The sequence below is a fragment of the Ovis canadensis genome, chromosome 15 (genome assembly GCF_042477335.2).
Source record: "Ovis canadensis isolate MfBH-ARS-UI-01 breed Bighorn chromosome 15, ARS-UI_OviCan_v2, whole genome shotgun sequence".
NCBI classification, from domain to species: Eukaryota; Metazoa; Chordata; class Mammalia; order Artiodactyla; family Bovidae; genus Ovis; species Ovis canadensis.
In genome coordinates, this window is record NC_091259.1 from 23,005,134 (window position 1) to 23,030,943 (window position 25,810).

The 25,810-nt window shown below is 42.5% G+C and overlaps 1 protein-coding gene across 3 annotated transcripts in view; it reads left to right on the forward strand.

The window, feature by feature from the left end:
• The window catches only part of SESN3 (sestrin 3), a 73,910-nt gene extending 69,672 nt beyond the window's left edge, over positions 1–4,238 (forward strand). For all 3 annotated transcript variants that reach the window (XM_069554929.1, XM_069554930.1, XM_069554931.1), the window contains exons 9-10: positions 846–990; positions 3,276–4,238. In XM_069554929.1, coding sequence (XP_069411030.1) covers positions 846–990; positions 3,276–3,362 — 232 coding nt within the window. In that variant the 3' untranslated portion in view covers positions 3,363–4,238. The remainder of the gene's footprint in view (positions 1–845; positions 991–3,275) is intronic.
• The last annotated feature ends 21,572 nt before the right edge of the window (positions 4,239–25,810 follow it).

The following is a 25,810-nucleotide window of genomic DNA, read 5'->3' on the forward strand; positions in this document are numbered from 1 at the left end:
TATCCCCTATTCTCTTGTGTCAGGCTTTTACTCCTGCATAGCAGCAAAACTACAGAACTATTCCGTCTGAGGTTGCCCTTCACCTCTCCATAGCTCCTTGCCTCGACCAGTTCTCCGTGGTATCTTCTTTGCCTACTCAGTAGCGTCAGACATAATTGATTATTCCCTCTTCCTTGAGATACTAGGGGCTTCCCTGGTGTCTCAGACAGTAAAGACTCTGCCTGCCAAGCAGGAGACCCGGGTTTGATCCCTGGGTCAGGAAGATCCCCTAGAGAAGGGGAATGACTACACACTCCAGTATTCTTGCCTTGAGAATTCCAGGGACAGAGGAGCCTGGCAGGCTACGGTTCATGGGGCCGCAAAGAGGCGGACAGGACTGAGCGACTTTCACTTTCACTGAGACCCTTAGGGTTTTACACTGGCTCCTTCTCCTCCTCCCAGTATTAGCTTAGATGTCAGTCTCTTAGAGAAGCCTTCCTGCCCACTCTATCTAAAATCACAACTCTCCTCCCAGCCCCCAGCTGTATTTTATCTCCACAGCAGTTGTCACCGTCTGATGTATTATATGGTGTTCTTTTTCATTTTTCTTTTTTCTCCAATAGAATTCAAATTCCATGAGACTAGGGCTTTTTGTCTATTTTGTTCATTTGTGCTTCATCAGTGCCTAAAGGAGTACATGGAAACTACATGGCTTATAGTAGGCACTCAAATATTTATTATTTAAAGGAGTTAATGAATGAGCTTTTGGCATTTAATTACTGGATAATTATTGTATCTTGGTATAACTTTAGAAATCAGAAATTTTGATTCTGCCATTCTAAAGCTTGTTATCATATTGCTTCTAGGTATGATGACTATGATTATGGAGAAGTTAATCAATTACTTGAACGAAGCCTGAAGGTTTACATTAAGACAGTGACCTGCTATCCTGAGAGGACTACCAAGCGCATGTATGATAGTTACTGGCGTCAGTTCAAACACTCAGAAAAGGTGTGTTTCATGACTTAACATAGACATATATTCCATGTAAGGAGTAATGATTCTGAAAAATTAAATGTGAAAATAGTAATAAATCATCACCATCAGAGAAGCTGGACGTGGCATCATTTGGCCATCAGTTTTGGGGTGTTTTTTTTTTACAATGTTTTAAAACACCACATTTGACAAAACATATAACCAAAATTTATTGAATGGTAACTAAATTTTGGTTATGTGTTTTGCCCAGTGTGGTGTATAAAGTAAAAGCTTAGCATTGGCCTTTGAAAGATTGGATCTGAAAATTGGATCTTGGCCCAGAAGGCATATCCATTTAGAGATTTTTTTCACTCTAGCCATTTTACAGTTAACCTATCAGAACAATAGTTCTCATTCCAATTTGGTAATTTAGTGATTTGACAATATAATTCAGACCTTTGAGCCAAGTATATTATTGTATGAGGAATTTTTTGGATTGAAATATCAATACATAGGAAACATTATTTAAGACCTAATAAATGACCAATATAATGGTATAGTATAAGTATGGCCTTAAATCATGAGTCTATTGAGCTTTAAAAACAAGAATCTTCCGTTTATACCACAGTTCCTAAGCTTGAGAGTAAGAAAACCTTTTTAGAGTCCTAATATTAACTAATTAACTATATGACTTTGATAGAGAATGTTATGACCGTGATCCCTAGAAGTCTTTCTTGAAGTCTTAGAGCCAATCACACATCAGATAAACACCCAGTTACCTCCAGCATCTCTCCTTGACAGATCTGTATGCTCTGCTTATAAGTTTGCATTACAGTTTCTCCCTTTGCTCAGTGGTATCTAGAAATTCTCCTTACTCATCAAGAGAATAGATCCAATGACATATCTAACCTGTAGAAAGATATCAAAATAATGTAAATATATCATACTTCTTTGTAAAAGTTTTTGAAGATATGTGGGTACTTATTTTAACCTCTCAGATGAGATGAATCCCCCTCAAAAATTCCCCCAGGTGCTTGTTCACAGCTGTATATGAGAGACTCTAGGCAAGCTAAACATGTCTAAGTTGTTGTTGTTCAGTCCCTTAGTCATGTCTGACTCTTTTCGACCCCATGGACTGCGGCACTCCAGGCTTCCCTGTCCTTCACTATCTCCCAGAGTTTGCTCACATTCATGTCCTTTGAGTCAGTGATGCCATCTGACCATCTCATCTTCTGTCACCCCCTTCTCCTCTTGCCCTCAATCTCCCAGCATCAGGGTCAGATCCAATACTTCAAAGCCCAGTGCTAAACTTTTACTTTACACACCACATTGGACAAAACGCATAAGCAAAATTTAGCCACCACTCAGTAAACTACCAGATACTAATTTCAGATTGCTTTAAGCTTCAGATTTTTACCTTGGTTTCTCCCATGTACAGGCATACCTCAAAGATATTCTGGGTTTGGTTCTAGACCACTGCAGCAAAGTCAATATCACAATAAAACAAGCCACATGAATTTTTGGTTTCCCAGTGCATGTAAAAGTTGCGTTTATAATACATTGTAGCCTGTTAAGTGTATAATAGCATCATGTCTTTAAAAACAAAACAGTATGTGTACCTTAATAAAAAAAATAGTTTATTGATTAAAAAAATGCTAACCATCATTTGAGCCTTCAGTGTCATAATCTTTTTTGTGGTGGAGGGTTTGAAATGTTGTGAGGATTACCAGATGTGACAAAGAAGTGAGCAAATGCTGTTGGAAAAATGACGCCAATAGACTTGCTCAATGCAGGGTTGCCGCAAACCTTCAGTTTGTGAAAAAAGAAAGAAAAGCAGTGTCTTTGTGGTGCGTTAAAGCAGAAGCTCAATAAAATGAGGTATGCCTGTAAATAGTAAAACATGTTTTTAAGAGCTTTCCAAGGAATAAGTACAGGCTGATTTTCAGCCATATAAAATTTTATATCTGGAAGAAAGTATTTTTTGTAGGAGAACTGTAATTTGCAAAAATTATTTTTGTTTTATAACCCAAAGGATTGTCTGGCTTTACAGCTATCCTAAGAAAATTACTGGACTTTTTAAGATTCTAGGGGGTCATTTTTACTGCTCACATTTTTTTAATAAACAGTTTTCTTATGAGTATTACATCATGTGCACGCATAACCATACACAGGCATGTGTGTTTGTATGTGTGTCTATAAAACTGGTGAAATTATAATACCTAATGTGATAATACATTTGTGAATGTCTGATATATGAAATAAATTAAAGTTTTTTCAGTTGTTTATAATGGTCACTAAATTGGTAACCCTTTGATTTCTAGGTTCATGTCAATTTACTTCTAATGGAAGCACGGATGCAAGCTGAGCTTCTCTATGCTCTTCGTGCCATAACTCGGCATTTGACCTGAAGCATCACCCAGGGAAGATATCATATATGTGTAAAGACCTTTTCACATAGGATATACATCAGAAGCTGTTTGTGATGTAGCATCAAACATTATTCAGTTCTCTAGTGTCAAAATTTTAGCCGTTTTTTGGGGGCGGCTGTAATGTGCAATGATGTGTTTTCTTTTTCCTTGATGCTTAACATGACTAACAATTGCAAAAATAATACCGAGGAGCACTACTTGGCATTGTTTGTAGTTGGGTTTTTGGATACTGATCATAAATCATGAACCTGGTTTGTTAATGCTTAACTTCAGTGCTTTGGGGTTTGTATGTGTATTTTTGTTCTTTCCTTTTTTTTTTTATAAGGAAAAGTGCTTACAATCTACTCAAGCAATTGTTTTCCAGATATCAGAATTCAGCAATGAATGACCTCCTCTGGCTATTCTAGAATTTTAAGGTTGTGTCCTACACCTGGTGGAGGAGAAGCATGTGCTGTTGAACTAAGCTGCTCACAGGACACGCATCTGTGTCTCCAGGAGTTTATTTGTCAGGCACTGTTTATTTTTTTTTGTTTTTTTTTTTAATTTTTTTTTTTACTGCTATTGGCGATAACATGAAATGTGATACAGCCATTGTCCATAATTTAATGTGAAATTGATCATGATGAATTCTATAGCATGCTACTGAAATGCCAAATTCAGCTAGTCTCTTTCTCTTCTGAAACAGAAACTTCTGTTTTCCATATCAGATGTATATATTCAAAGTGGAATTATGCACACTCCTTTCTATCACTGACAGTAATCCTCAGTCATCAGAGTAATCAGTGCTCACAGGACTGCTTACAGTTCATTTAGTTGGCACATATAAACATGTACCCACACAAAACTGACCAAAAATTTTCTTTGCACATTTTTCTTTGCTCATAGTGTTTTCTATGTTACAGTAAGCAGAGGAAGGTTAATATGCCTATATTTTTTTCCTGTTAGGCTTCTAGAACTTACTTTCCATGGTTTTTCTTACGATAGGTTAAACAGTTGATTATTCAAAGGTAAAAATTGTGTTTCTATGCATTAATGTGATTGAACAACAACACAAGAGTGCAATATGTAAAAAAAAAAGAGAGAGAAAGACTCAACAAACTTTCCCCCTGTTATGTATGTCACTGCAGAAGTGTCCTTTTACCACAGAGCTATAAAGAAATTTAGTTCAGATTTCTTTATTGCACAAGGCTTTTGCCTTCCTGGGGTTGAACAATGTTCCTTTTACAATGCCAAAGCATCCCCATTCCCAGAACAATCTCTTTGGACAACTGGTTTAAAAAAGATCTCAAGTCTTACGGGAGGAAAAAGCATCCCCAAAGTCACATTTTTGCATTGGTTTATGTTGCTTGATTAGACTATCTTCACAGAGCACAACGCTGTACATTTATAGCTTTAATTTGTATTATGTTAATGAACCAGTAAAGTGCCTAAAGAGATGCTCACAGCTATCTGGTAGGACACGACTGCACTGCTTAAACACTTTTTAGTTAACTAAGGGTGACTTGAATTTTACACAAACATGCTAATTTTTTTAAAAAAAAATCCATTTTTTTCACAGTAAAGAAGATAGTTAAATTTTTCCGTTAGCATTCCCACAAAGATTGCATTTTAGACTTGTAATCTAGGACTTAACTTTTTCTTTCCTCTCCTGAAAGAATTGGGGGCTAGTGTTCTCGTCAATCATTTTCCCCTTCCATTTATCATTCTTTTCTGGTACAATCCATTCGGTTGCTTTCTGTTAGGCTTTGTTCTAGGTAAGAAAATAGAAAGATGACTGTACACCTATGAATATAAGGTAGTTCTGCATTTTTAGATTCCAGGATCTTGTTTGAAATCTTCCATGTGAGGAAAAAAACTGCTACTACTTTTAAAGACAGGGTGGTTTATTTAAAAAGATTATTCAAAGAACTCATGCCAGATCGAGTCTGTTTGGTTTATTGCATATACCATATGTTGATGTTATTCCATATCACATTATATAGATAGGTACTAACTACAAAGAAAGTATTTAGGGGAATGGCAAAATACGAATGACAAGTGCATGTCCATTTGACTTCCCTAATTTTAGAACTTTCAAGTTGAGGATACCCTTTACTCTTGACATTTTGTTGTTTTAACTAGAATTCTTTCAGCTAATATCCCTTTGTTTTTGTGCAGGTGACCTGTATTAGAGGTTGAAAAATAATTTATATATTGAAAAGGAGGAAAAATTCTCATAGAACATCATAAGAGCTTTAAACCAAAAGGGGAAACGAGGTTTAAGTAACTAAAATGGCCACTTAGTTTTTGTTTTTGCATTCCCTGCCCCAGAAATGTAAGTAGTTGAAGTTTGGGTTATGGGAATATTATTAGTGCCTTTACTAGATCTCTTTCCTAGCAAAGTTTCTTTTTAGCTTAGCATAGATGTCTCTTATCACTAATCAGGAAAATCAGTTGACTTGGAACTATAAATAAAAATAAAACAAGATATTTATGAACCTCACTGAATCAGCCTAGAAAAATTGACTTTGGAGGTGCCAGAGCGCCTGCCAAGATGCAGCCTGCACAGCCTTCTAGGTTGTGAATACCGTTTGTACAGTGAGTTTGCTGTGAACTTCAGCTACTGCAAACTTGAAATTCTGATGCGGTTTTCCAGGGTGGTATTTTTTCAGAGTATTGAATTTACTATGTAGTAATTTATAGTATAGCTTTTTATATTAAAATGTGATATTTTTTAAAAGAGCTCTCTGGTTCAATTGGTGTCATGATGTGACTATACGATCTGCTAACCTACCCCTTGGGCTCACATTGTGCCAAACTGAGATGTGCACATGTACGTGAAAAAAACAAAAAGCACATGTGAATGTGAAGTCTCTAACTCCGTTGCTTGTTATTTTCCAATTAGTCTAATAATCCATTGATGTATATGCTTGAAATGGTTCTCTGTTTACTTAGGAATTTCGAGTTTTCCCGCTAGAGTTAGAATGCTCAGTTTTCTCAGATCACCTTAAGAAAATCCAGATACTCCTCTCTCTGAAACTAAATGGTGAGCCCAGTCCCTTGACTGTGGGAGTGGCCAGACAGGTGCCTCCTTAAATCCTTCGGATTCAGCTTCCTCAGATGGACTCGTGATAATTAGAGGAAAGCAGGCTTTTGAGATGGGACAACTTGTAACTTTCTTCACCTTTTTGAGCTAAGGATATTGTCTCAGTCTCAGGAAGAACCTTTGTCCCATTTGGGGTACCTTTTAAGTAAAAGATGGCTAATGTGGAATCCGGGGCATGGTCTTGGCTTGTAATTATAGCTTTAAACCCAAATAATAACAACACAAGACTGTCTTAGAATAGCACTCTCAATGTCAGCTCTATATCAAAATCATATTTGAACCAGAGCCCCTATTTTAATTGTGCTATAAAGTCCCTTAAAGATTTCAAATGCTTCTAAAACCTAGTTAACATTATTCCTGAGCAACTTTTTTCCCACCTTACAGAGTTTTTAAATCCAAAATCTTAAATTTTTATGCTAGAGCAAAATGAAATTATCAACCAGCAGTTAAAAATGTGTACTTAAATATAGTTCACCATTTTTGTGCAGAGTACATGCCTATATGGTGGTAAGATTCTTTTAAACTCTAAGGGCAGTTCATCAGGGAAAAAAATAAATTTCAGTGCATGTTATGAAAATTATTTGCACTGTGCTAGTAAAATGAGGTTTTCATTTTTGTTTTATGTTGCGTTTTAAAGACAATTCTAAATCATTCCTCTGGAAAGCAAGACCTTAAACTCTTTATCTAGGGGGACTTTTTCTTATTTTATGCAAATAGACGGTCTTGCATGGAGTGAAAATTATGCAACTATAATGTTATATAAATAGTATATGAAATTTGCTAATAGTATAATTGAACAGGAAGCTGAAAGATATGTGGCTCCTCTATTCAGACTGAGTTTTAAGTTACCTAATTTCATAGTCAGAACCTATTCTAGGTGGCCATCATCATAAACTCTGTTTCCCGATTATATCCATCTGAAGACTGAGAATCAAATTAGTCTTTCCTTAAAACAGTACTGTAACATGAATGTATCCATCTCAGTCAACAGAACTTCAGTGCCCCCTCCATGTGGAACTTACTTCCCTGCTAATTTGGCTTCATCAGTAGTGTCTACTCAGGTGAGACCTAGAACAGAAACAGCTGGAGTGAAATGGATCGCAGAGGTAGAGCTACCTGTCGAGGCAGAGCCCTGTGAGGAAGGGAGAGTTTTCAAAGAACGCATGAACCATGACTCTACTAGCATGGCTGCCCTCAGCATCACACACCCGGTCTAAAGGAGCCCTTCCTGTTGCGGGAGCTCCTGCCTGCATTCAGCCCACCCTTTCCTGCCTGCTTGCTCTTCCTCGCAAGTGCCTCAGCCTCAACCATGCTCACTCTCCTCCCCTCCCCTCGGCCCATCTTGGTGTGAATGCCTTTTCACAAACCAGACATCACCAGCCACCTGCTGATCATCACCAGCATTTACTTTTCCCAGTTACTTTTTCTCCATTCATGAGGAATACAACTTGTCCCAACTCCCTTGAAATCCCTCAGTCATCTAGGTATATTTTGGCTCACCTTTGCCCTTGATCCCCTACTGGAAATTATGTAGCACCACTTGTGACCGCATCCATCCCATACTGTTCTGCCCTTTCCCAGCTGCCAGAATATCTTGCTCTCCTCTACCTCATCCCCGAAGAGCCTATAAACTCAGAGTATCCAGCCATTTTCATGGATTCACTCTCTGTTGTTCAGAAGTACTACTTCCATATTTTAAATAAATCATAGAAGAGTTTTGCCTTCTATCAAAGTATGAATCTTTATATTTATACATGATAAGAAATCGAACTATTTCTACCATGCAGAATTTAGCATTTAGCAGGATTTTAAAGTGATTGACATGCCATCCTAACCTGGATCTATATTAGGTAGTAAATACCTGCATTAGTCCACGTTATTTGAATGTAAAGTGAAGAATTCCAGCAGTCCAGACTAATCTGTAACCAATCAGTGGAACAGGGAATTTCTGGCATAGACATGGGTGGTGTTTCTGACATTTGTTTTATGGGTGTCATTTAGGCCTTGAAACATATTTCCAATAGAAGGACATATGATAAACGGCGTTTAGGTGGTCCCATCGGATCACAGAAGCCCACTGGATTTATAATATAGATAAAATACCACAAAACTGGCTACCTAAGGGTTTGATCAAGCTTCCCTCATTAGGCTAAGCTTGTAGCCCCTGTTCCTACCCTGTTTCTCGCTGGGGAAAATGAGCTGTGAGATGAAAAGGGAATGCACTTCCTTCATAGTCCTTATTCCCCTGGCATACTTCCAGGATATCCAGGCAGGATCATCCAGGAACAGGGAGCGCACAGAAGGGGAAGAAGCCACAGCGCTTCCGGTCTGGCCGGTGCCTGCTTAGCACAGTCCATAGGTAAACGCTGTCAGATTTCTAACAGGAGGTGTGTTCATCTGTAGACAGTTGTCTGACCTGAAGACAAACCCCACCCTGTTGGAAAGAACACATTAAAATATTATGATCTGTGGTGGTATCCGGGTGCCTTCCACGCCCATTTGTGAACACCCCAACTCGAAAAGAGTCCAGTAAATACCTTTAAGGGCCCAGGAATGAATATATGCCTAGTTAAGAAATGAGACTTGAATAAATAGAGCCTAAAGAATAGTTTTTCTTAAATCCTATGTTATAAAATGTTCCTTCTAGCTTTAAATTAATTATGAATACACCACCGTGAGGTCCAGAATTGAAAAAGAAGGAATATGAGGGTGGGGGGGTGGGGTGAGGAGATGAATACCTGATTCTTTTCAATGCTTGTGGAAATCTTTGGAGTAATGAAATTCATACTATAGAATGGCCATTAAAACAAACACCCTATTTTACAGCTCATAGTACAACATCAAATGTTAGTAAGTCTAACTATGATAAATGTAATTTTGGGTATATAAATTTGCTAAAGCAGTCTATTTTCTTGCATTCCTCAGTTTAACTTCATAAAAAAATCAAAAGGAGAGAGATTCTCTAGTCTTTAATGCTAAAGTATTGTTTATCAATCCTGATTAGCTTAAGTTCATGCATTATGACACCTACTGAATGAAACTGATTATACATCTCCTTCTTAAGTTAATCAATCTTTACAAGTTGTCGACTGATTCCCAAATCTGATAAGGAAGGATCAAAAAGTAGGATCAAGGAAATTCATCAGTTGGGTAGCCAAGAAATTTCCTTTGTAACGTTGAGACTTGTTTTCTCCTTCCTGAATTTCACTGATTCTCTAAAATAAAGGGAAAGCGTTAAATGCTACCCTTGTTCACCAAGGGAAGTCATCCTAACTCTATACCTAGTACAGATATTCCCTTTACATCCATATATCTTCCCTGGAAAGAAAATGCCATTTTTTTCCCTTCTTCTTTTCTCTTTCACATCTACTCTTTTTCAATCAGATAAGATAGACACAGAAAGCAAACCACAAGCCAGTTTGGCATCTTCTCCATGCTGATAGAATACTCACAGCCACATGCACAGTTGGAGCAAGGTTACACAGAACCCTGTCAGGTCAGCATGGAACATGGCCTTGCTACTTGGATTAGCTCCTTCAACCCTGAAAATAACTTTCCTGGTCATGGAAGAACTGGATGTATCCTTTAGCTTATGAAATAGGATTTGAACTTGAAATCTCTCTTTTTAAAAAAGAACCTGATTTTGCAGGGCAGCTACATCATGAATGTATATATTAAGACTTTGTAGCTGAATTGCACATGAAATCAGATTGCCAACTTCTTATCTTTCAATTTTAGACATCATTTTATCCTTAAGTTGTGAGTGATATATGTAGCATGCTGTGAAATGTCTGTTATAGTTCTTTAATTCATCAGTATTAATACAGAATTATCTTTTTGCGTTCCTTGGTACTTTTTATTCCATGTAATCAGAAGCTGTGATGTTTTGCCTTTGTAGTCCTGTGCTTTGTTACTGTAATTTTTTTCTTTTTTACGAAGCACGTGACTTTGGACTAATGTGAGGCTGATGACGTGATCTTTAAGACTGCTATATATCTATCAGTCTCTTACTATATAAGGTTTTCAATTAGAATAAGCTTTTATCAAATAGATCATTGATGCAATTTAGGATTCACACAATTTTCAGTGTCAAATGGCGATCTTACATTTATAGCTTCAATTCTGAAGACAACAAACTTGATAAACAGCCACTTTAAACTTGTTCTGGCAAATCAGACCCTGCTGTAGATGTAGTCTAAGTTAGTTAACCATATAAGCCTTTTCAAATATTATGCCCTCCACATGAGTCAGCAGTTAAGAAGAGTATAGAACCCATGAAAGCTTTTTGTATGTATAACTAGGTTTTATTTTTCTTATGTTGCTGATTTTACAATTCTGACTAAAGCTGACCTCAATGGATCAGTTTATGTGTAATATTCTAGTGCTTTAATGCCTCTTTTTTTTTTTTTTTTTGGAGGGATGGGTAATATTATTTGAACAGCTACAGAAGGAACCGTTGGTGAGTCAAGGCAAACACATTTGAAATAAAGCAACTGTGTATTAACATGTTAACAATTCATAACTGCACTTTTTATGACATTTTGAAAATCTATTTATAGGTACAGAACAATGGGTTTTGTTAAACTGTATCACATTTATACTTGCAGAAATTTATTTCATTGTTATTAGTAGGAATTTTATTGGTTCAATAAAATTGGCAAAACTGAACACTGACTGTTTACTTTTATATATATATTTAATTGAATATTCAAGAAGCATTCTTGTGTAGGTTTTGTTAATTATTGGATATGCATTCTGAAAGATATCAGCATTGTTGTAAGAGTCATTTTCCCTCTTATTTCTTCCTGACCCACAGTTTTCTTATGACATTTATTACAACCACTTAATATTGCATTAATGGAATAGTGTAAATTGTGCAAAATAGAGATATTATTACCTTTGAAACTGTCCATTGTGATCTCAGCAATAGGAAAATTAATTTCACTATTATCTCTTATTAACCAAAAATAGTAAGGTAGAATGGGGAAAGGGGCAGTGAACCTGGGGTTAGAGCTTGAATTCAAAGCTTATTCTTTTTCACTTAAGCTTTGTGGCCTTAAGTAACTTGATTTCTAGGATCCATGATTTTTGTACCATAATCTGAGGGAGATAACTGCCTTCTTGAGATAGTTGCTTGAGATTGGGTGATGTGTAAGAAGGGATTTGAAATAAGCAGTACAGTGATGAGTCTGATTGAATGCCTGAGAAAACCCAGAGAATAGTGCTGTTGCTAATTGAAATAAAGAGTTAGGAAGGAGACTTTGGGAGGCAGGGGTGAGTATACACGTGTAATGAGGTGATAGTAAGACTGTCAAGTAGAAATGTAAGGTAGTCTTTGGGAAAGCTAGAGGGGATGTGCAAAGTATTTTGTGCAAGGTATTCCAAGGAGAGCCTTAACTTTCTATTTCTCTTAGCTCACTAATTACACAAAAACTCATAGCAAAGGCAAGAACTCTCCCTTTGTGCCATATGTCCAGCTATACTGCACACATGCGTGCTAAGTTGTTTCAGCCGTGTCCAGCTCTTTGTGACCCCATAGGCTGTAGCCCACCAGGCTTCTCCATCCACAGGATTCTCAGGGCAAGAAGACTGAGGTGGGTGGCTGTGCCCTCCTCTAGGGGATTTTCCTGACCCAGGATGGAACCTGCATCTTCGCTGCTCCTGCATTGGCAAGTGGGTTCTTTACCACTAGTGTCACCTGGGAAGCCCCTGGCTGTACTGGGAGATCAGCAGAAACCAGCTTCTTGCTGATTAGAGTCTGTCGTTTTCAATAACATGTGACCTCTAGGGGAGATAACAGAGAAGGAAATGGCAACCCACTCCAGTATTCTTGCCTGGGAAATCCCATGGACAGAGGAGACTGGTGGGCTACCGTCCATGGGGTCACAAAGAGTCAGACATGACTTGGCGAGCAAACAGCAGCAGCAGTAGCAGGGGAGATAAAGGACAGGGCACATCAGACCACACTCAGTCAACAGCTAAACTTCCACGTCTTCCCCAATTCAAGATCCAGCTTTTTGACCCTAGTTCCCTAGGAACTGATTAATAACTTTGGCCATTTTTAAAAGTGAAATGAAACCCCTTATGTGTATACTTGGTCTTTTCACATATACGGTCTCATTAAATCCTCATAATAACTTTGTTAAGAACTGATAATATTTTACACAAGAAGAAACAGTCTTGAGAGCTTTGCCCAAGAGTTGGTGCCTTAGAGTCAGCACAGTGAGGATCTGAATTCCATCTTTCTGACACCACTTTTACACTGAACTTCACTACCTTAATCCAGCCTAAGTTTCTTGGTTAATGATATAAATGACTATGCTTGCAACATGACATCCTTCTTGAAAAATTAAATAGTTCAACTCCCAAACAAAAGTTTAGATAATTTACTTTTCTGGCTAACTTGCAACTTTTTTTAAATTTTAAAAATAGATTTTATTTCCGCCCCCCCCCCCCAGGTCCTGAATAAGCCTTTTGATTTAAAACATGATATCTTAGGGGGGAGGTTCACCTGTCAGTTTAAAGGTTGGAAGTTTTTCCCAAGAGAACAATAAGCCTGATCCTGAAGAAGAGTTGGGCTTCCCTGGAGGCTCAGATGGTAAAGAATCTACCTGCAGTGCAGGAGACCCAGCTGCAATCCTGGGTCAAGACGATCCCCCGGAGAAGGGAATGGCTACCGCTCCAGGATTCTTGCCTGGAGAATTCCATGGACAGAGAAGACTTGTGAGCTACAGTTCATGCAGTTGCAAAGAATGACTGACGCTTTTTTCAAAAAAGACCCAGAAAAGCTTAAAACTGTATTGCCTTTTTTTTTTTTTTAAGGACCTTTCTATGTGGTGGAAGTTACCAATCCAAAGCCATAGTTTCTAACTCAGGTAATTTTCTGTGAATTGAAAAGAAAGTTGGTCTCAGAAAAATGTCTCTTCTCCCATAATCTCACATACTTGACATGTTTCAAAACACAGGTGAGTCCACACCCTTCCGTAGAACTCTTTTATTTTAATTCACCTATAGAGGAGAGTGAAAAAATTGGCTTAAAGCTCAACATTCAGAAAACTAAGATCATGGCATCTGGTCCCATCACTTCATGGGCACTAGATGGGGAAACAGTGGAAACAGTGTCAGACTTTATTTTAGGGGCTCCAAAATCACTGCAGGTGGTGACTGCAGCCATGAAATTAAAAGACACTTACTCCTTGGAAGAAAAGTTATGACCAACCTAGATAGCATATTCAAAAGCAGAGATATTACTTTGCCTACTAGGGTCCATCTAGTCAAGGCTATGGTTTTTCCAGTAGTCATGTATGGATGTGAGAGTTGGACTGTAAAGAAGGCAGAGCGCCGAAGAATTGATGCTTTTGAACTGTGGTGTTGGAGAAGACTCTTGAGAGTCCCTTGGACTGCAAGGAGATCCAACCAGTCCATTCTGAAGGAGATCAGCCCTGGGCGTTCTTTGGAAGGAATGAGGCTAAAGCTGAAACTCCAGTACTTTGGCCACCTGATGTGAAGAGTTGACTCATTGGAAAAGACTTTGATGCTGGGAGGGATTGAGGGCAGGAGGAGAAGGGGACGACAGAGGATGAGATGGCTGGATGGCATCACTGACTCGATGGACGTGAATCTGAGTGAACTCCGGGAGTTGGTGATGGACAGGGAGGCCTGGCGTGCTGCGATTCATGGGGTCGCAAAGAGTCGGACACGACTGAGCGACTGAACTGAACTGAACTGAACTGATAGAATTCTTTAAAGGGATCTGAGACAAGAATGCTTAATAATCCCTCTTGCACTAGCCTGCTTCTAAAATAAACATAAATGAACCCTTCATCCTCATATCAACATGAAACTCAGGAAGACTCCTAGTTACACTTTTACCACCCATTGACTATTTCCTTTATTTGCTGAGCCATTAGTGCCAACTGCTTCAGACACACCAGTCACTTCACACACCAACCATTTCACCATGGCTGTGGCCCATTGCTAACCCCCTCCTGCCCCATGCTGTGGCCACCAACTTCACACAGGCTGGGGCCAGGTTTTCCCAGAGACAGTGGGAAAGCACCTCTTAGGTCTGGCTTCCTGCCCTGGGGCTGCTCTGAGTTCTTGTGGCAGGGTACCAGAAGGACCTTGTTGTTGTCATTCAGATTCTCAGTCATGTTCGACTCTGTGACCCCGTGGACTACAGCACTCCAGTCTTCCCTGTCCTTCACTATCTCCTGGAGCTTGTCAAACCCATGTCCATTGAGTTGGTGATGCCATCCAACCATCTCATCCTCTGTTATCCCCTTCTCTTCCTGCCCAGCATCACGGTCTTTTCCAAGGAGCCGAATCTTACCATCAAGTGGCCAGAGTGCTGGAGCTTCAGCTTCGGCATCAGTCCTTCCAGTGAATATTCAGGGTTGATTTCCTTTGGGAGTGACTGGTTTGATCTCCTTGGTTTCCAAGGGACTCTCAAAGAGCCCAGGGGCTCTCAAGAGTCTTCTCCGGCACCTCCATGCTGATTGCATACAACCACAAGGGTGAGGAGTTAGCAGTCAACCCCTGCGCAGTGACTAACTGAAGACCAGGGGTGACTGTTTGCTTCTTTCCATCTGCTGGATCTCAGTTCAGAGACTCAGAGAACCTGGTGGAACTGAGTACCAGTCCACTCTTTCCTCCTTTTCCTGCTTTACTACCCCTGTCCTCCACTCCTGCCCCTCAAGCTCAAATAAACTTTAATCTCAGGGTTTGCTTCCCAGACGTCCAAACCAAGATAAGGTAGTGCAGTGCAGGGGTTTAGGTGGCAGGTCCTAGAATAAATTCAAATCTCAGCTCCACCACAGCAAACTATTTAGCCATGAACAAATCACCAGATCTTATGGTTCATCTATACATGTGGATAACAGGAATAAGAAGGAAGACATGGCCCTTGTCGTTAAAAGGTGGGGAGGGGGGGGGGAAGTGTGGGTAAGAGAGGCAACATGAGACAACATAGGAAAGAAGAAGATAATAACTTGTAATGTGGTATAAAAAGAGCCATCATTTATCAAGTTATCATGTATCCTACCTAAACATTAAGAACTTTAAATACATTATTTTATCCTAATCCCCTTGAAAGTGGGTATCTTCCCCATTTTAGAGAGATGAAAATAGAGGTGGAGCAAAATGAAGCAACTTGTCTGAGGCCAAACAAGTGGACGGTAGAACTATCCTCAGATTTGTCTGGCTTTAACCATTTGTCTTTTCCCTCTATGCCAAATAAAGAGATACGTGTGTGTGAGTGAGTCACTAAGTCTTGTCCGACTTGCAACCCCATGGACTGACCCACCAGGCTCCCCTGTCCCTGGGATTCTCCAGGCAAGAATACCCCAGTGGGTTGCCATTTTCTTGGGAGAATCATACATTTTTGTTAGCTGTTAATAGTGATGGTTTTTCAAGCAGCCAGTGTTGAAACAGGTGCTGGTAGAATTGCCAAGATTGGGATTTGCAGTGATGGAGGAGCTACACCTTTAGAAGGGAGGACAGAGGGGCAAGAGTCCACTGCAGTGTGGAGTGTGCATGTGCAGGATCTACATTAGAAGATGGATTTGGAAGCTGCAATTTGGTCACACTGTGCAGGGTCTGAACGGTCAGGCTAAAGAACTTGTATTTATTCATTTGGAAAAGGAGATGGAAACCATTTTCCATGGGTCTTTAGCACTGGCATGGAGTTGTCCCTTATTTTGAAATAATAGCATCTCCTTGGCAACCAGAGCCCGACTAGAATTTCAGGGCAGTGTAGAAACAGAAGGGCCTCCCTTGTGGCTTAGCGGTGAAAAATCCAGCTGCAGAGCAGGAGATGCAGGTTCAATCCCTGGGTCGGGAAGATCCCCTGGAGGAGGGCATGGTGACCCACCCCAGTATTCTTGCCTGGAGAGTCCCAGGGACAGAGGAGCCTGGCAGGCTGCAGTGCACAGGGGCACACAGACTCGGACATGACTAAAGTGACTGAGCATGCACACACGCATAGAAACAGCATCTGCCAGGTGACTGTGATGCCTTCTCTGGGATGTTTTCTGAATGCCTTGAGGAATTTCTCGAATGCTTCGGCACACCCCCCTCGGTGATGTACTCCAGGCTGTGACTGGTAAAGCCTAAGACACTCGAAGCAAACTGTTGGCGTGCAGGTTGGCGTACCCTCCCACCTGTGTGCACACAGACACTCCTGATGTCTAGAACCAATGTAAGACCCTTCAGAGCTTGGTGCTTTCTAACCATGTGGTACCTAAGGAGAAAAAGATTTAGTAATCGACGTGTTTGCATAAATGGCACCAACAGATGTCCTCCCTATAGCCACATGCTTGGGAACGTGACTTGACAACTTCACTTGTCCAAAGGGAGGGTCTGTTTCTCCTCCTCCTTGAACATGGGCTCATTCGATGGCTGAGCTGACCAACGGTGTGGCAGAGGTGCAATGTACAAGTCACAGACACAGGTTCTAAGAGGCTTTGCACGTTTCCACTCTCTCAGAGGATGAGCCACTTGGAGCAAGCTGAATTGCCCCAGTGGTTCTAGCTAAGATGTAAAAAAGCTCACCCAAGATTCAGTCAGTTCAGTTCAGTCGCTAAGTTGTGTCCGACTCTTTGAGACCCCGTGGACTGCAGCACGCCAGGCTTCCCTGTCCATCACCAGCTCCTGGAATTTACTCAAACTCACGTCCACTGAGTCGGTGATGCCATCCATCTCATTCTCTGTCATCCCGTTCTCCTCCTGCCCTCAATCTTTGCCAGCATCAGGGTCTTTTCACCTATGATCAGTGAAGTGTTTTAGCCTGGATGGTAGCCTGACAACTGACTCCTGACTTGGGGGTGGCGCCTCACCCAGCCCAGTTAAGGTCAGCAAAATCACCCCACCAACCCACAGACTCATGAGGAGAGCCCAGTATGTATTGTGAGCCATTGAGGTTTTGCGGTTGTATGTCGCACAGCTTGTCTGTGGCAATAGATAACTGATAGAACGCCAGTGCTGGAGGCAGCTAGCTCTTCATCCTCAGAGAAACTAGATCGGGAAATTTCTTCTTATATCACAGTCGATGAAGGGCAGCCTTGAAAACAGTCATGGGGTTTCCACTTACAAATCTCTAAAATCAATGTCATTGGTAACTTAATAATCAGCACTTTGTTCATCCTTGTCCTCAGAATGTCCATTTTCACAGGGTGAAATGTATGGCATTCCTGTTAAGCGTGTTCTTAAGACTTCATCCTCAATATTTTGGATCCAAAGTATGACTGTACTCATAACTGGGCTGGTGAGGTTAGGGCCAAAATACCCAAACTCTAGACTATAAGAATCACTGAAAGTGAAAGTGAAGTCGTGCAGTCGTGTCCGACTGCGACCCCATGGACAGTAGCCTATGAGGCTCCGCTGTCCACGGGATTTTCCAGGCAAGAATACTGGAGTGGGCTGCCATTTCCTTCTCCAGGGGATCTTCCCAACCCAGGAATTGAACCCGGGTCTCCTGCATTGCAGACAGACGCTTTACCATCTGAGCCACCAGGGAAGCAAGAATCACTGAAGAACTTGCTAAAAATTCAGGTTCATGGAACCATCCCCAGAAATTCTGATTTAATGAATATGGGGCAGAGACCAGGAATCTCCATTTTTAAAAAGCATCCGTGGTAACAGGAAAGCCACATGCTCAGACTTTGAGGGGAAAATGGTTGGGTTACAAAATGAGCGTTCCAGTTCTGAATGGAATGAAGCTACAATACAGAGTCATGCATTCGTGCATGCTAAATCACTTCAGTGGTGTCCAACTTTGTGCGGCCCCATGGACCATAGCCTGCCAGGCTCCTCCGTCATAGGATTCTCCAGGCAGGAATACTGGAGCGACTTACCGTGCCCTCCTCTAGGGGGTCTTCCCAACCCAGGTATCAAACCCATGCCCCTTAGGTCTCCTGCATTGGCAGGCGGGTTCTTTACCACTAGCACCACCTGAGAAGTCCACAGGGTGATACAACAGGGTAATAACTGAAGTCTGAGAAAAGAAAAAAAAGCAAACCAATCAACAGGAAGACACGTGGACACAGAAAATTAGGTACAAGGAAAAGAAATGTTTTTCTCCAGGCTTTTCAATAAAGTTTCCTGCACTACTTCCATTTCTACCTCAAGTGAAGTTTAGGCCAAATTAGTAGTTCTCAACCACATTGCACCTATAATCACATGAGGACTTTAAAGACACTGATCTCTGAAAACCCCAATCCTACCCCAAGATTCTAGCGGTGTTAGTCTGAGGTGCATGCAAGACATTTGGTTTCGAAAAGTTCTCCTGGTCATTCCAATGTCCAGCACATTTTGAGAACCAGTGAAATTAATAACCCCTCCCACCAACTAGACCTCTTCCTAACAGTGGAAAGAACTGCAGCCTGATTTCTGACCTCCAGAAAGAATAGAGAGAAGGGAGCCAGAATAGAGAGAGACAAAAAGGAATTCCCAGCTCCTTCTAAAATCACTTTTTATAGCAGAGTCTCAGAAGTGCTGAGATGGGTGGTGAACATGGAAACATACAATCAGTTCACATGACCCCAGGAAAAGAAGGCCCGTGCCCACGCTTGCTTGTGAGCAGAGCAAGTTTTGCAGACTGGAGTCATTCTAGATGTCTCTGTCTCTGTATGCAGTGTGTACCCTTGAAAGTGTGGTATACAAGTTATGTGGTGTCTTTCATAATTAACTCTTCTCTCTCTAACTTTGTGGTAAGAATGCTTGTCTGGTATTTCAGTATTTATTGAATGCACAGATCCTGTATGACATAAAACAGTCCCATGAAAATAAGGCCTAGGGGAATTTTAAAAATGAAATGGACTCTGGAGGAATACAAGTGTGAAGAATGGTGTTCAAATCACGTCCCTGTGTGCTGAAATTTACAGGGAAGCTTCTTAAAAACAGATGTTCCTGGAAACCACCCAAACTTACTGAATCAGAATGGGAGGTAAGGGGCCAATACAATGTCCCTTTTTACAAGCTCCCCACACAACTTTTATGCACTCTGTACCACAAGAGGCTCCTTTTGAGAACCATCTATCTTTGGGGACACCCCCTCCCTTGGACAACTTTATACAAAGAGTTGCTGCTGCTGCTGCTGCTGCTGCTGCTAAGTTGCTTCAGTCGTGTCCGACTCTGCGACCCCATAGACGGCAGCCCACCAGGCTCCTCCGTCCATGGGATTTTGCAGGCAAGAGTATACAGAGTTACACAGTGTTAAATCCACCTTGTCTTCACCTCCTCTGGATGTTCAGTATATGACAGAGAAACCAAAGAAGACTGCATGTTAACAAAGCAGCTAATCCAAAGGCCTCCAGAAGAATCTGTGTCAAAGACAGTTTCCCCACAGTGAAAATGAATCCCCTACCATAAACTCCAGATACAAATATCTCCTGAAGTGGAAATTCCTGAAATGGAACTTCTCGACCAGAAGGCAAAACCACTCTAATGCTCTTCATTGCCGAATTGCTTTCCAGAAAGGCTGTGCAGAAGAAGAGCCCATCTTGAGAAACACAACAGTTGATGCCAACATGAGGAGAAGGCCAGGGAAGGAGGTGGGGCAGGAGCTGCCAGAGACTGGACCCACACGCCTGCAAAGCCTGTTCTCTCTCAATGCCACCAGCGGGCAACAGATGATAAAACAGGAGCTCCCTGCCCTCAAGATGTTTACAGTCAGGAGCAGGGTCAGGGAATAGTAAGCAAGAAAATCTTAGTATCGTAGCCTAGAAATCGCAATAAACGTTGTCAAGGGAAAGACAGGGAACAAGAGTGAATTGTGGTCTGGGAGGGTTCTCGGAGGAGGTGGCATTTATGCAGGTTAGCTCATTTGCACAGGATGTTGATTTGGGGCAGCTGTCCCACAGCCAAGGTCACCGGTTTCTCTGTGATTTCTTAAAGCTTGGGCATTGGTGGCACCAGGGAACAATGACGAGGGAGGTGTTAGAGGAAGGGGAATTCCTGGGTGCCTGCCACGTGCTTCGCCACTAGAGAATGTTCTTTCCTCCCCAGCATCTTCCCTGAGGTTGCTGGGGGCCCAGGGACTAACTGTCCTCACCCAGTGAGTCTCCCCAAAGAACGGGAGACACAAAGGCCTGGCCAGCCATGAATGGGTGGGAGAGAAGCTGTCACAGGCCCTGTGCCAATCAGAAGATGTTTGGGCTCTTGTCTGAGCCTGGAGACCTGATTACCTGGCCTGCACTGGCCCCTAAGGGAGCCAAGCCCTTGCTCAAAGCTGAGTGCCCCAGAGGGTGTCAGGTACCACTCAGCCCTGCCAAGCAGTCTGCAAAGAAATGCTAACTAGGGTTGCCATGGTGACTTTTGTGCTGCAGGCATTAGAGGTTAGATGGCAGGGCCTTGGGGCCTGGCCTTGAGGATACAGCACAAGAGTTCCCTGCCTGAGAAGACTGTCTGAAAGACACCCCAACTGAAGGGTGCATTTATTCTCTCAAGGCCCCGTCAGCCTCCTCTATTGGATCTTTTTAATTTAGTTTCTTACAAAGTAAACAGTATAGTATTATTCGTGTGTATATGTGTGCACGCTCAATCATGTCCTATTCTTTGCCACCCCATGGACTGCAGCCCGCCAGGTTTCTCTGTCCATGGGATTCTCCGGGCAAGAACATTGGAGTGGGTTGCCATTTCCTACTCCAAGGGATCTTCCCAACCCAGGGATCCAACCCATGTCTCTTGCGCCTCCTGCATTGGCAGGCAGATTCTTTACGACTGTACTACCTGGGAAGCCCCAGTCATTCATAAACAGTCCCATTAACTACACACATGGGAAGCTCTGTTTGAAGGCATCCTCCTTAAGCACTATGAGAAACCACAAAGTTATGGGAAAGAGCTTAGACTCTGGGGTCAGACAAACTCAAGTTCAAAATCCAGCTCCACCACCCACTGGCTCCACTCTGCAGGTTCAGAGATGCTGGGCAGGTTCTGAAACTTTCTTCTGCCTTCCTTCTTGGTTTTATAGAATGGGGATGATAGAACCTACTTTGCAGGTCAGGAAGTAACAGTTAGAACTGGACATGGAACAACAGACTGGTTCCAAATAGGAAAAGGAGTACATCAAGGCTATATGTTGTCACCCTGCTTATTTAACTTATATGCAGAGTACATCATGAGAAACGCTGGGCTGGAAGAAGCACAGCTGGAATCAAGATTGCCAGGAGAAATATCAATCACCTCAGATATGCAGATGACACCACCCTTATGGCAGAAAGTGAAGAGGAGCTAAACAGCCTCTTGATGAAAGTGAAAGTGGAGAGTGAAAAAGTTGGCTTAAAGCTCAACATTCAGAAAACGAAGATCATGGCATCTGGTCCCATCACTTTATGGCAAATAGATGGGGAAACAGTGGAAAGAGTGTCAGACTTTATCTTTTTGGGCTCCAAAATCACTGCAGACGGTGACTGCAGCCATGAAATTAAAAGACCCTTACTCCTTGGAAGGAAAGTTATGACCAACCTAGATAGCACATTGAAAAGCAGAGACATAACTTTGCCGACTAAGGTCCATCTAGTTAAGGCTATGGTTTTTCCTGTGATCATGTATGCATGTGAGAGTTGGACTGTGAAGAAGGCAGAGCGCCGAAGAATTGATGCTTTTGAACTGTGGTGTTGGAGAAGACTCTTGAGAGTCCCTTGGACTGCAAGGAGATCCAACCAGTCCATTCTGAAGGAGATCAGCCTGGGTGTTCTTTGGAAGGAATGATGCTAAAGCTGAAACTCCAGTACTTTGGCCACCTCATGCGAAGAGTTGACTCATTGGAAAAGACTTTGATGCTGGGAGGGATTGGGGGCAGGAGGAGAAGGGGACGACAGAGGAGAAGATGCCTGGAGGACATCACCGACTCAATGGACGTGAGTTTGAGGGAACTCCGGGAGTTGGTGATGGACAGGGAGGCCTGGCGTGCTGCAATTCACGGAGTCGCAAAGAGTTAGACATGACTGAGCAACTGAACTGAACTGAACTGAACCGAACTGTGAGAATTCAGTGAGATGATATCTGTAGAAGACTTGAAAATCATCATAATAATGACAATGCTAATATTTATTGAGCACTTCAAATACATCACATGTGGTCACAGGGACTTAATGACCGAACGAATGGACCTGGAGGCCTTTCCCAATTCAGCCTGACCTCGCATTTCCAGACTCCTTTTGTGATTTTCACTCCCTCCCCAGGCCAGATACAAGTCCTCAGCTACAGCCCCACTGGCCCCCCGGCCCTCCTTCCAGCCAGTTCACGGCTCTGATCATGCTCCCCTCTCCCTGGGTTCAGCCAGCACCACCTTGGTCTACCGAACTCCTCCTCACCTTTCCGGGTGCAGTTCAAATGTCACCTGCTCTTTGAAGCCACCCCTGCCACCTCCAGACAGTCAGCTGCACGCTCCTCCATGCTCCCACACACTTCCTCCCCACCCTCTGAATGATCATAATAAACAGGAGGACCAAGCACTGGGTGGAAGCACTTTATTTGAGCTCATTCAACGGATGTAGGTATTGCAATGAATCCCATTTTAGGATGCAAAACTTAAGGCCCAGAAAAGCTAACTTGCCCAATGCCACACAGCCCAGCAACAGCCAAGCCAGGGCACAGGCCTTCCGACCCAGAGCCAGCACCGGTAACCACTGCACTATCCCGCCTCTCCCCACAAGCTCATCTCCTCCAGTGGGCAGGGAGAGCCAGGGATTGCACCTCTTGCATTTTGGGGACCCCGGGTCCCAGCAGCAGCTGGCACAAAGGCACGTGCAAACAGCCCCTCCCCACCTCTCCCCACCCCCAAACAGCAAACCAGAGACTATTTTAGGAAAAACCACTAATCCAGGAAAACTCGCCCATGTGTCCTGGTCTCCTTTTCTTTCTGCCCGTGATTAGGAAACAGCTCTGAGTCCTGTCCAAGGGGCCCAGGACAGTCTCTTTGAAGTTGATGAATAATAATGAGCTTCTTCAAGTTTATTGAACTTAAAAAAAACAGCTATTTTTCCCCCATGGAGAGGTCTGAAGCCTAATGGTAAAACAGAGACATAGTCTCTGTCATGAGATATTTTCCTGTTGAAAGGAAGAGAATTCACATTGTTGTACAGAAAAAACATAACAACATTGTAAAGAAATTATATTCTAATTTTAAAAAGCATATATTAAAAAAGAGTGATAATAGAATTCAAAGGTAACCAGGCTTCCAGAAAGTTCCCTGTCAGGGCAGGTCCCAGAGCAAGTCTTAAGAGGGAGCTCATGAAGAAGGCGCCACTGGCTACAAAGGCATGCCCAAGCGGCAGCCTGGGTCCCCAGCCCAGCTCCGCACCTCTCAGCCAGCACCGTGGGGGGAGGCCAGGAGTCCCAAGGAAAGAACATTTGAGAAATCTTTGGAGCTAGGAAGGCTGGAAGGTTGCCCAGCCAGTGCTTGTGCCTTTTTTCTTCTTCCAAGCCTAAATCAGGTGTTTCCAGGATTCTTGTCCTTTTCCCATTGGAAGCAGATCATGCCTGGGGCCAACTGGCCCAAGAAGCCCTCAGGACTTCTTCCTTCTTAGAAATAAAAAGCTGGGGTTTTGTCAAGATGAAACGACGTTCCTCTCAAAGCCCCAAGTCTGACTCAGTTCACTGTGTACAAGAGAAGGTCTTTAAGATGCTCTGGTTAATTTCCTAGTAAAACTAACCTTTTTTGGACAGAGGGCAAAAAGAGAATAAATATCTTTCCAACTCAGGTCCTTATCGGCTCTGTAAAAGATGGATGTGTGAGCCAAGGCTTCAACTTGGGCAAGCCTCAAATTAGAAAAATGCTTGAAACTAGAATTGAGAGGGGGATGTGGTGACGAAATGCGGGGGTGGGGAGGCACTGGGACCTTGCCTTCAGCCTGCAGTTACTGAGGTCACGAGTTTGTACCTTCCTGACCCCATTGCTCAGTGTACTCTGAGCACATATTTACATCAAAATGCAATACAGAAATCAGAGGTGGATGTCACAGGGTTGTGGTTCTCAAGTGATTCACCATCCTACAAAGGACAGGAGACCAAACAGAAGCAAAGATCTGTATGCAAAGGTCTTGATATATGGTAGGGGGCCTCTCAAAGTCACTCCCTGGCCTCCTTTGGGCTCTGGATACAATCACAAGGAGTGTTCCTGGGAGGAGAAGAGCACTTGGACCTTGGAAAGAGAAAGATCACTGGGGATCTGAGTGACCAGTGGGGCTGGCAGGTTGACGGCCAGGGGTATGTGATGAGTGAGAAGGAGCTGATGGGGAGGTGGGGGGATGGAGACGAGGGAGGAAGGGGAGGGCGGAACATGATCAGGGGCCACCAAGGCCAACTCGGTGGTTCAGCCCAGCCTGGGCTTCAAGAAGAAGCCAGATTCCGACCGTCATGTGCTGTGTGCATGCTGGCTTGCTTTTCCCTTTAATGTTTTATTTAAAATATTTAATGATATTACAAAACTCTGAATTTGAAAGTCTGGAGTGGGAGAACATCCGCTCTTCAGTTTTCAGCTCAGCTCCACAACCATTCCTCCTACTCATCGCCCAATGCAGACACTGACATTCCCTGCCCAGGCCCCATAGACACTTGTGGCCCCCGCCCTGTGGATTCCTGGGAAACTGGACATTTTCAGAATGATAGAAATGGTGTTCAGGACAGTCACCTGCATGCAGAGTTGCCAGATAAAATGTAGACACCCAGTTCAATTTGAGCTTCAGATTAATAGAAACATTTTAATATGTCCCTACAATAAAAATTAATTTTCTTAATTTCAAACTGAACTGAGCACCCCTTTTTTTCTTGTTTGTTTTTTATGTTTTTTTGCTTAATCTGGCAACCCTACTCCTATGGCATACATCAAACTAACAGGGAGAAAGAAAGGATGAGACCAAATGCAGAGGCTGAACAGTCCCAGAAAGAGTCAGATAATAATAGCTCCTATACGAGAGCAGATGGCGAGATTGGAGATGAGAGATGTTCTGAAAAGAGAAGGAGCAGATCATGTAGCCTGGTTAAAGATGTGGAGCCAAAGCAGAGAATAATCCATCACAGAAACACAACTGATACTAAAGCTCCATGGTAAGCGGACAGGTAGACGAGATGCTCCCAGCCTCAGTTTCCCCATTACCACCTCCTGGGGTGTGGAGAGAAGTAAAGAGATCATGGAAGTGCCTTGCAAGTGCTGCCCAAACAGGAGTTGTTATCACAAAAGCCTCAGCCCCGTTCTTCCCCACATATACCACTGCTCCAGCCACGCCACTTCCGTGCAGTCCCCTTCTCCAGTTACTTTGCATGCATGCGTGCTCAGTCGCTCAGTTGCTCAGTTGTGGTTGCCTCTTTGCGACCCCATGAACTGTAGCCCGCTAGGCTCCAC